This window comes from Stylophora pistillata, chromosome 6 (assembly GCF_964205215.1).
Source record: "Stylophora pistillata chromosome 6, jaStyPist1.2, whole genome shotgun sequence".
Classification (NCBI taxonomy): domain Eukaryota; kingdom Metazoa; phylum Cnidaria; class Anthozoa; order Scleractinia; family Pocilloporidae; genus Stylophora; species Stylophora pistillata.
In genome coordinates, this window is record NC_142524.1 from 3,977,233 (window position 1) to 3,988,883 (window position 11,651).

At 35.9% G+C, this 11,651-nt stretch overlaps 1 protein-coding gene across 1 annotated transcript in view; it reads right to left on the reverse strand.

Annotated features, from left to right (window-relative positions):
* LOC111337815 (striatin) overlaps positions 1-11,596 on the reverse strand; it is a 28,310-nt gene extending 16,714 nt beyond the window's left edge. Inside the window, exons 1-7 of the mRNA XM_022944183.2 lie at positions 11,135-11,596; positions 9,118-9,221; positions 8,821-8,976; positions 4,564-4,824; positions 1,869-2,086; positions 984-1,184; positions 36-61 (exon numbers count right to left, since the gene is read on the reverse strand). Of these exons, the coding sequence (XP_022799918.2) occupies positions 36-61; positions 984-1,184; positions 1,869-2,086; positions 4,564-4,824; positions 8,821-8,976; positions 9,118-9,221; positions 11,135-11,299 (1,131 nt within the window). The 5' untranslated portion in view covers positions 11,300-11,596. The remainder of the gene's footprint in view (positions 1-35; positions 62-983; positions 1,185-1,868; positions 2,087-4,563; positions 4,825-8,820; positions 8,977-9,117; positions 9,222-11,134) is intronic.
* Positions 11,597-11,651: the final 55 nt, after the last annotated feature.

The window sequence follows — 11,651 nt, forward strand, 5'->3', positions numbered from 1 at the left end:
CTATGACTAAAAAAATGCAGTGGAACAACACAAACCTGTGCTTCAGACCCATCTCTTGCATCTGTAAAAAAAAAAAAAAAAAAAATTACAAATGAAAAATTTAGTTTTGGGAAATTAAATAGTTTTAAATGAAGGCAAGTAAATTGTTAGTTGAAAGTTTCTTGTCATGGTATATTCAACCTTGTTCAGAAACAAAGCAGATCAGTAACTGCCAGTGACTTTATTTTTGAAAAATTACACAATTTTTAAACCATCACTCTATACAAAACACAGAGCTGGAAACACAAACTATACTTAAAGAAAATGTATGAAATCAAACTCTTATTCTCTGGGCTAAAGATCATAATGAGCTAACCGCCTCCCGGTTAGCTCAATGGATAGAGCGCTGGACTGATGTGCGGGAGGTCGAGGTTTTGAGCCCCAGCCAGACCAACACTCAAGGTCTTAAAATAATTGAGAAGAATATGCTGCCTTTCTATAACATCAAGAAATGGTGTAGATATTCTAGTCTTCTCGGATAGGGGTGAATAAATGGAGGTCCCGTCTCCTGCAGGGTTAGGGGTAGGAGACATTAATTTCCCACGCATGAGATTGCATGATGGATGTCCTCCCCTGGGGTGGGATGGGTGGGTTGTTGTCTTGCGTTTCATACATGAGCTTCTGGCTCGGGCAATATGGGTAACCATGCCCCACGTAAAGACATTAAACTTTGATTACTATTACTAACTTGATTACTAATATGTTTCCCTAATATTTCTGCCTAATAATATGCCTTTTCAGAACTGCTGCAAAATGCAGTTTAGTTTGCAGACACAATCATGTAGGAGACGTTAATTTCCCACACACAATATTACTGTGTGATGGATGTCCTCCCCTGGGTGGAATGGGTAGGTTTACTGGGCCCACAGTGATTGGCGCAAGCTGTTGCAGTGTCCCTGCCTGTCGGCAAATCTTATAAATCATAAATCATGTACAATTCTCACCTTGAGAGGGAGGATATTCACTTTCCTCATGCATAGCAATATCCATATTATCAAGCACTGCAGCGTTATTGTCCACCTCAATCACCGTTACATCAGTCTCTGAACCAGAGTCTTCACCCATCACAAAATCAAACTCAGCCAGTGCATCAGCTGTTTCATCATCTACGGTGAGCATTTCATCAACTGCATCTTTACTCAAATCTTCAGAGGAACAACAACAACAGTCACGGTTATAACTAAGAAAATGGCCTGCTTGTTGTGGAAGCCATTCAACCTGCTGTGTCTATTCGTTTGCAACACCTCGTCTGTCAGTCTCGTCTGTGGGGCTACCAAGCTTCGAGTTTACAAAATGGCAATCCCAAACAGAGAGAGACACTATAGATGTGTTAGGACCAGTGAATTCAAAGCAACACTTCATTTCATCTTTCATAATTATGTGGTTTAGATGTAGTTTGGTATTTAATTTTGCCTTTTTGTTTCCAGACAGCAAGGTTTATATTTTTCCATTAAACCATAAAAAAAATCAAACCTTGTCTGTCGAGCAATTACTAGCCAAAATTCAGCTGGCGGCTGCCTCTTTCTCAGCGGGTGAATTTCACCGGCTGCTGGCGCTTAGCAACAACCCTGAACAGTTCACTATTATACAACTGTATATTGTTACTAAATATAAGTATTTAAAGGCTCTATATGGTCCAACGTACTTAGTCTAATGTACTTAGTCTACGCAAGACTCAGAAAACGTTGGTTAAAGATGTTAAGTTGTATTATTATTAGGAATCCATTTTGATTGCTTCTGCTTTTCAATGGCTGTTATGATGACTGATGGAAGCATGAAACAGAATCACCTAGGAGTGCCCATGTTGTTCAAAGGAAGAGAAACCACACCTGGTTTAGCTCTCTTGCCCATCCTCCGTCCCAATCTCATGTCATCTCTGTCATCAGATTCATCATCTGCACTCCCTCCATCATCTAGTTCATCATCGTTATCTTCCTCATCTTCCACATCATTTTGCAAAAAGTCAAAGTTGGCAAGTACAGCAGCTTCTGTCTCAAGTTCATCATCAATAGGTGCTCTTGAGTTCACCACAGGTCGCACTAGAGCACTGTTGCAAAAAATTAGTCCAGAAAACATTTTGTCAGTTTATCTTGGTAATTAACCTCCCAAAACATGGTGTTGAATATCAGGTTTTATTACACGACTTGGGAAGTCAGAGGGCTAATAACTAAAATCAACCAATCAAAACGCTCTATTGCCGGTCAATATTCTCTCAGTATTGGACCAGGCACTGTCCCGAATGGTCCCGAATGATACTGCACTTCTGTCCCTTTGAACTTCAGTCGTGTAATAAATCTCTTATTAACCAAGCTTGCTTGGGACCATACTGGAAGAATGTCAGCCCTCTGTCTTTTTTGTATGGACCTCGCTGCGCTTGATCTGTACTGTCAAGACCTCGTGCCGATATTCTCCCAGTACGGCCCCCACACTTGGTTAATAAGACATATTTGCACACCAACTAAATTATATTCTCTGCCGTATCTTGAATTAATGACTGACAAGGCGAACAGATTGTTATGAAGAAAACAAAAAAGTTCAAAACCTCTATCAACCATGAGTTAAGTCTGAAATACAATTTTCTGTACTGAAAATCTTTTCATCATCACCTACGCATAACTTTCAACAAAGTCACTAAAACCATAAAAGTTTGGATTTCCTTTACAAGTATTTTTCCAAAACATTAAGCTCTGTTTTTGGCTTGCTCCAAATATCACCATAATGGTACAAAGGAGACCATCACAACGCCTGGTATTGCCCTGATCACAGAATCCCTTTGGTTGGAAGAATGACTTTTGTTGCTTCTGCCATTGTTGTTGTAGATTTACCTTCCCTGTAAAATTTACTTCTTTGAGCATTAACAATAGCTGTAAAGCTAAAAGGGATTCCTGTTAATACTACAATGATAGGATAATGAACAAAGGAAATGAGAGCACCACCATTCTGTTTTAGGTCAATTCCACGTTGCGGACGTGACATTTAGAGGCAAAATTTGGGTATTAAATGTCTCCTAAAGTCAGATCCACACTATTTGAATTGAATTGAGTCATGTCATAAAATTACCCCTGAAGTACCTTTTATTTTGCCAGAAAACATTTTGACTATCTCTTAGAGATCCAGAGAAAATAATTTTTCAAAGTGTGTTGCGGATGTGACTCCTAAAACAACCATTGATTTGAGTTGCTTTTGGTTACTTCAAATTTCCTGTGAATTGAAAACCTTTTAAAAAAACTGCATATACTAACTAAATGCAATAGTAATTGTGCTTCATAAATCTGAAAAGATATTATAGAAATTACTTTTTACCATGGATTTATTAACAAAAATGTTGTGTTGTGGATGTGACCAAAATTTGTTGCGGACGTGACATTTTGGGGATGTTCAGGAAAGAGCTTTTCATTCACCCCTAATAACGTTCAGAGTAATGTGCCACTGAAGTAAAAATGCTATTTTTATTACTTTTATCTGTAAATTGGGAAATAAATAACAAATAATATATATAAAGAATAAAAATGTTGTGTTGTGGACGTGACCAAAATTTGTTGTGGAGGTGACATTTTGGGGATGTTAAAGAAAGAGCTTTTCATTCACCACTAATAACGTTCAGAGTAATGCCACTGAAGTAAAAATGCTGTTTTATTGCTTTTATCTGTAAATTGGGAAATAAATAACAAATAAAATATAAAAACTTTGATGATCTAGGTCATTTTGTACATCAAAGGGCATTTATATATTTTTGGAAAGTTGTAAAAAAGTGATAGCCTTACATATATCATAATATGTCTATAATTATCATTTGCTGTCATTAGATATCAACATATCTTCTCATGTTTGAAAATTTTATGAGGTTTTCTGGGTTTTTACAAATGTGTCATGTCCGCAACGGTCACGTCCGCAACCCAATATCTCTTAAATAGTTGACAAATTTGAGCAAGCTGGGGTGTCAAAATTATCATAATACTTAACAATAAGAGCAGCATAAATAAGACCTGAAACAGTTGAGAACCTACATAGAAATTAAATAAATGTTGCTCTGAATCATACCCTGAAGGTCACGTCCGCAACACTTTTTATGTCTTTGTACGTCTGAGGCATTAAATGTTCGAGAATTTTTTTCTTTTGGCATTGAAAGGCTCATCCTAGTGGGTAGTTAAGATCTCAAAATCTGATTCATGGCAATCATTTTCTTTGAGATATAGCAATTTAGATATTGGTATGTAAAATGGCTTATTCGGTTAATAAAAACCCTCAAAAACAATGGCATCACACAACCTGGGCATGGCCACTACTGCCAATCTAGTTTTGGATTCTTATAGAACTATGTATAAGCTTTCATTAAAAGTAAGTTTGGCTCTCATATTTTGAATTTGAAAATCTGTCAAATTTTCATGTCTCATGTGGAATAGCCCATTAATAAAAAGAAATAACGGTGATGGGTGGTTGATTTTATGGGGTGATTACCAGCAAGCTTCCAATAGAAATGTAGAGAGGTTTCACGTCATAATAATAGTGATAATAATCTCTTACCGTTTCCCAGAAGTTACAGGCAAAGCAACATCAGATTCCTCAACTGGCAAATTTCTGATGATGCTGACCTCATTTCGTTTCGGAGATCGTGGATGATCTTCATTTACTGCATATTCATTTCCCCTGCTTTTACTAGAAATACCATTTGGCTGAGGATGATCTGGTGCAGAACCATCTGCTACTGACAGACCAAGTATAGATCTCACTCTTGAGGAACGTACATCCAAAATAGTGTCTGTATAGCCAACCTCTTGAAGGTATCTATGAAACAATTACCATAATTAACAGCTGATAATGCCTTGATCTCTTAGAAGAGATTTTTGCCTTTATTTCCATATGGGACTAGGGTAACTGTGGTTATACAATAAAAAATTACAAAGTGTAAAATAATCACCAATTTGTGAAAAAGTTCCATCTGTCAGATTGGCTTTACCATCTGTTCAACAGGCCATTTTTAATTATGTCAAAATTCTAACATGGCTCCGAGGCTTGGGGGAATAAAATGAAAGAAATTAATTATTCATTCCTCAACCTCCATGTGATTTTTGACACATTTGTTTTAGTCCACCACGCCTCAGAGCCAAGTTGGAATTCTAATATATCGAAAAAAGCCTACAGTGCATTTAATCATCCCTCTGACAAAGGGCTAACACTTGAAACGTCAGCTTTTAAACTTTTTACAGTGGCCAATTTCAACTCAGTTGATAAAACCAAATTACCTTGTTACTCTCAAAGATGCAGCACCACAGTTTCTTTAGCAACTTACCCCCTTTATTCTACAGTGCATTAACCTTTATTATTATTAACTTATTATTTATTATTATTAACTTATTATTTATTATTATTAACTTACCCCCTTTATTCTATAGTGCATTAACCTTTATTATTAACTTATTATTTATTATTATTCGCTTATTATTTATTATTATTAAGTTACCCCCTTTATTCTACAGTGCATTAACCTTTATTATTATTAACTTATTATTTATTTTTATCAACTTACCCCCTTTATTCTACAGTGCATTAACCTTTATTATTATCAACTTATTATTTATTATTTATTATTATTTACTTATTTATTATTAGTTACTTATTATTTATTATTAACTTATTATTTATTATTATTAACTTACCCCTTTATTCTACAGTGCATTAACCTGTAAACCTTTAAGAATGACAAACATCTCATTTCTCCTTACAATATCACCCCTGAAGCAGACTGACATTAATGTCATGAGAATAAAGGAAATGACAAAAAAAAAAAAAAAAGGAACTTTATTTGATGGGAGTGACAGCTACTTATTAACTGATGACCCAGTGGCCCTCAAATAAATCAAACAAAGATTTTAGATAAACATAAAATACATGAAAATCCCTACTGGCAGGAGGCAGAGCAGTAGGTTATTTACAGAGTGCAGCTGAAGAATTGAACTTGGGGCAACCGAGAACAAATCCAGTGAGTAGAGGGTGAAGGACTTGAACCCAGGCCACTGGATTACAAGTCCAGCACCCTAACCACTCAACCATGCCACCTCCGTATAATATAACAATTAACCCATTAACGTCCAGTGCGCCCTCATGCGCCCGGAAATAAAACCCCTCTGAAAATCCAGTGCGCCCTCATGCGCCCTGTCAGATATGACTCGTTTTTATTGGCTGTAGCTAACAAACCGTAGTCCCCTGGGTATTGAAATATAACTGAACGTGACCTGCATAAATTAACCTTTCATTTGATGTTATGTTTTTCATTCAGCGATTCGTGTGTGATTTTTAGCGAATTTTTGAAAATAGCATTCAGTATTTTAGCGTGGCTTCTCGCGGATTTGACGATACTTCGCGTTCTTCCGATGAAGAAGAAGAAATCTTTCCTGGTTTTTCTCTCTCGAAGTGGCTGAAAATCGACAGGAACGGCAGAGAAGGCTACAAGCAAAATCTGCGTGATGTTGATGGAGAAATCGGGTAGATCTTTGATTTCGGCAAGCGCTAAGGGGGAACAAACTCCGATGTCCATATTTTTGCTAGCAAAGAAGAAGAAGACGATGAAGTAGATAGCGACAACGAAGATATGCCTTTGGGGTTCAATGGTCAAACACATTGAGTGAATTTGACATCGAAGAGTTTACCATAATTTCCTCATGGCCCAACGAAAGATCTGGGCGAGGGTGCAACATCGAAAGATTTCCTTAATCTTTTCATCGACGATGGGAGAAAGCAAAGTGATAGACGCGCCTTCGAAACATATGCTTGTGAGCAATGCGGCGTTGCATTATGTCAGCAAATGCGTGGCGAACTCTCCTGCTTTTCAAAATAGCACGAAGGAAATTAACTCTTAAAAAACACTTAACCTTTGATCTTAAATTGTACCTTGTTTTTTTTTCGTTCTTTGGAGCGCTGTATTAGGCCGTAAAGCCCAATTTCATTTCGCCTTCACTTTGCAAGTCGTGAACTGGTCAAAGATAAAAACAACTTTCTTTGTTTGGTATAATCTAAGCTTTGTTCGTAGTCTCTAACTGAAAGGGTTCTATTCAATCGATAGTTATTTCATTCTTCAATACTTCCATAGACGATTTACTGCCAGGTCTGTGTAGGCTTAACTCGTAACTTCTAGTTTTTTTTACCTCGTGACGTTCACTGATGTCAGCACTGGCGGTAAATTCAAATTTGATCTGTGCAAGAAAACTTACGAATTTCACTCTCTTACCCGTGAGATGGCCTGTTTTAATGCAAAATGTTTTTGACTAATTCTTTTTGTTTGCATTTCTGCTGAGTTAAGAGCAGCAATTGAGACTTACTGTGGTTTTAAGATGTTTTCATTTCCTTGTACATAGTAGGTAGTGCAGCGATGGTCACTTTGTTTACTTGATGTCCATACTTTAATATTTTTTTTAAAAAAGCATAACATACATCTTCAGTATTTAAGCAGTTTAAGTAATTCTTTATTGTATTGGCAATCATGTTTTAAAGTTTCACTGCTGAAGAGTAAAACCAAGACATAAAATGGTAAATTTGTTTGGACCATGTGGTTTTTTTTAATTGGACAGCCATTTTGTCTGGATTTTCAGGGGTGGTCTGGGCTGAGGGCTTTGGACCTTAATGGGTTAACAAATATTCGCCAAAGGCGAGGTGAATATCGTCGAATAATCCCCTCAACTTCGTCTCAGGGATTATTCGACAATATTCACCGAACCTGAGGCAAATAATTGTTTTAGTATAATTTCAGAGCTGAACAACAGAGAAATTTCTAAAATCATAACATTTTAGTGACATTTATTAACATTTTATTTTAACATTTTATATAAACCACGTGGAGTGGTTTATATAGTGTCATATAAGGAACTGCTCAACCAATCAGATTGCTAGAAACTCTTTGCTTAGCTCTGAAATTATACTAAAATCCAATATAATATTATCATATAATGATCACCAACTGAAGAGGTTCTTACCTTTTAACTAAATCTTCCTTGTCAGTGCCACAGGAAATGTCAAGAAAATAGTACAGAGAACATACATACTGATGTTGTGGTATAAAGGGCTAAGATTGTTCTGTGACTATTTTAAACTTGCGAACAAGTTTTACAATCACGATTTAATCCATAATGGAGTAAAATGCTTCAGCTCTTGTTTCGTTATTTGATTTTGTACTCAAAAACTTTATCATGTCCTGTAGTCACGAGAGTTAATTTTTTTTATCAGTTCTGTCGTTTGTCTTTATTAATTGTAATTAGTGTAAATAGTTCTCTTCTCAATAGTACAGTTCTGTATTTATTAGTTTGTATTTTTTCATGCTGTCAAAATGTAAATTAAGTTTGTCAGCGTTGTTTCATGTAATCGCCTTTGAGTATTGTGTAGCCTTGTTTAGTCTATTGTTTTAGCCTTTATGCACTATATAACATCGTAGTTGTAATTTTCATTCAGTCGTTATTCCGGAGTGCCGTACAGATCTTATAGTGCCTTACGTATTTCAGACTGTGACGGAGTGTCAGTTACATGTTCCATCACAGAAACTCATCAGCAATCATTTTCCTATCTTCACCATTTACACCCCAACATCAGTGTGCATATTCTCCATACTGTTCTCTTTACTTTTCCTAAGGTGCCGACAAGGAGACTTTGTTTAACAATCAAGAGTTTCTTTAGTTGGTGTTCATTTCTTTTATTCTCCTGACATTAATGTGTGATTCAGAGGTGATACTGTAAGTAGAAATCAAATGCCAGTCAATCTTAGGCATCAAAGAGTAAAACAAAAGTAAAACTTACTGTCTAAGTAGCTGTCGGCCCTGTCGCCAATTTACAACTGGTTTTGTGTTATTTGTGCTACCATCCCTGTGAGCCTCCTGATTGGCATTTTCCTCTTCTTTGGACACCTTTTCTGGCGACACTTCTGTTCCATATTTTAGTCTGTGATATTTTGCTCTGCAAGGAAGGAAAAAAAAAAGAACAGATTGATTAGGAATCTGAGTGGGTGGATGGATAGAGAGATAGGTGGATGGATGGCAACAATGGTAAATATGTTTCAAATACACATAACTGAGAATAAAAAAAAAACACTGTTACCTTTCTTGTTTCAGAGCATATTCCAACATTTTAATTCTCCTAATTAGATCATGTTTAAGATTCTCTTGTCCTTTTCTTTCTCCTTGTAAAAATGCGATACGAGCCTGCGAAAACATTGCACAACAATAAGTTATTCCTCTTCAAATAAGCTAAAGCTGTCAGTCTTTACTTCCTTGTCAATAAAGTCAGAGTTTTGGGTTATATGGACCTCAGAGTAATACTCTGGCTAATGATTTTGTACATTATCCTCAACTTCACACAAACTCAATATGCACTTACACCATAAGAGAAGTTGTGCATTTAACAATTGCAGGAATTAAAGGATTAAGATCTTTAAATTGAAAAAACTCCTGAGAAGTGCTCTAAATTTTCTCCATTCATATAAAATCTCTATCTTTAAAACATTTAGGTTTTTTTTTAGATTTTTACTTTTCATACCTTTTTTTCATAACAAAAAAAATGCAAAAACAAAACGCACAAGATAAAATGAACCAGGAATAGTTTTCAAAAACACAAATTGTAAACAATTTTCATTGAGATCAGTTAGTCATTAATAAGCTTAAATTAAATCCTTGAACATGGTAACACTAGTAGTAAACATAAAATTGATATTAAAAACTCAAACAAACAAAGGCAAAAAAAAAAAAAAATACAAACAATAATGAATCCACAAAAACAACCAGGATTAAAATACTTGTCATTTTAATCTTGCGTAAATAAAGAAACTGTCAAACTTTCAAATGAGATAAGCCATTTTTTCAAATGTAAATGCATTTTGGAATGGAAAGAATTTTTTTGTTGGACAGCAACAGGTCTTCTTTAATCAGAGATTCAAGAAACTTTGATCTTGAACCATGGGTGATGCTAAATAATTTATTTAGATGTTATTACTAATAATCCCACTTTACAATAAAAGTCAAATTGACTCAAAGTATTGCGCAAAATATCATTGATTATTAGTATCTGATTATGTTGTGAATTGTGGCGTTTTTAGATCACTTGTTTGTAAACAAAATTGATAAAGCTATATGCATCACAAGAGCTATTTATCGGAGCGCGTTAAAATATCAGTCGGGCATAAGATTTGAATAAAATTTAGACAAGTCTTCCTGTGTCACGTCTGAATTTTTCAAAAATGTGATGCCTAAAACGAGAAGTATTTTCAAAATAATAATTACATGACTACTGAGAATTTATTTCAAACAAGATCGATAATTTTTCCAAATAAATATTCACCGACAGCACACATATGCGGAGTTTGATCCTTTGTAAAATGTTAATCAACTTGAAATAAACCACCCTCGCAAGAACAGAAAGAAGACTTTCAAGCTGATTTTGAACACGTCCAAGCAAATTTCAGTCCAGGAAATACGATCAATCTGTTTTTTAAAATAACGAACAACCTAAGGGAAATTCAATTATCGAAAGAGCATTCGAGACCATCAAGAAACAGTCAAATTTCAAAATACAAATTACATGTACACAAAAGCTTTCATAATCATTAACCTTAAATTATTCCACAACTTCTGAAAGTACATTTTGATTATTTCACTATGGGTAAGGGTTTAAAAGCCAATGAAAGTAGCGTCAATTGCTACTTTGTCGAAATTTCCTCTGTCGACCAATATCTGAAGATTCCACCTACAGGCGTCGATCGAGCGATGAAAAGACATCAGTTGCTAAAAATTGTAGGTTGTAGACAAACTATATACTCAAAATCCTATACAAAGAAAAATGCACATGGAAATGATGCTTGTTGAAGTCATTTTCGGTGAGAAAATAACGAAAGAACGCTTCAGAAGTAACCGAAAATTGGATCAAAACACCGACACGACAAGCGAGAATCGAAGCTCATTTTCTAAACTTGCCTTACTACAAACGAAAATTACACAACTCTTTCCTCCGAAATGCCACAAGGATGAAACGAGGATCGCTTTGAACGGCTAGAGGAAAGTTCGAGGAACCTATTTTTGTTAAAAGGTTCCGAAGACGGACTAGCAAGTCGATTGTAGTTTACCTGCAATTCTGCTTTCTCGACATCCCAGTGCGCTCGATCCATCTCAAATCTGGCCCATTCGTGTTGAATAAAGTGCAAAATACCCGGAATCGTATACTTTGTTCCTGAATCATTCTCTGGGATCTGAGAAGACACCGGAACTTTTCCCCCATTGTCGTTTTCCATGTCCAACTTGAAGCTTACAAGTTTTTCTCCATGAATGCCGCCATTACTACATTAGCACGCGACAATCGATCGGTGCAAGAGGCTCCTCGAACCCGCCAAAGAAACAGTCATTCGATCTTCCATTAATTTCCACTACTGGCGTAATGGAAGTTCTTTAACAATAGACGCAGATGGATGTACCTACTTTCGCAGATTGGGTCAAAGGCAAAGGCGAACCTTGTCTTAGAAAACCGCTATCTTGATGATAATCCCCTCTCAAAAATGGAAGACATTTAGATTGCCCTCAATGAAGATCACATGACATCTTCTCTCTACCATCATCCTATCAAATTCCTGCACACCGAACAACGAA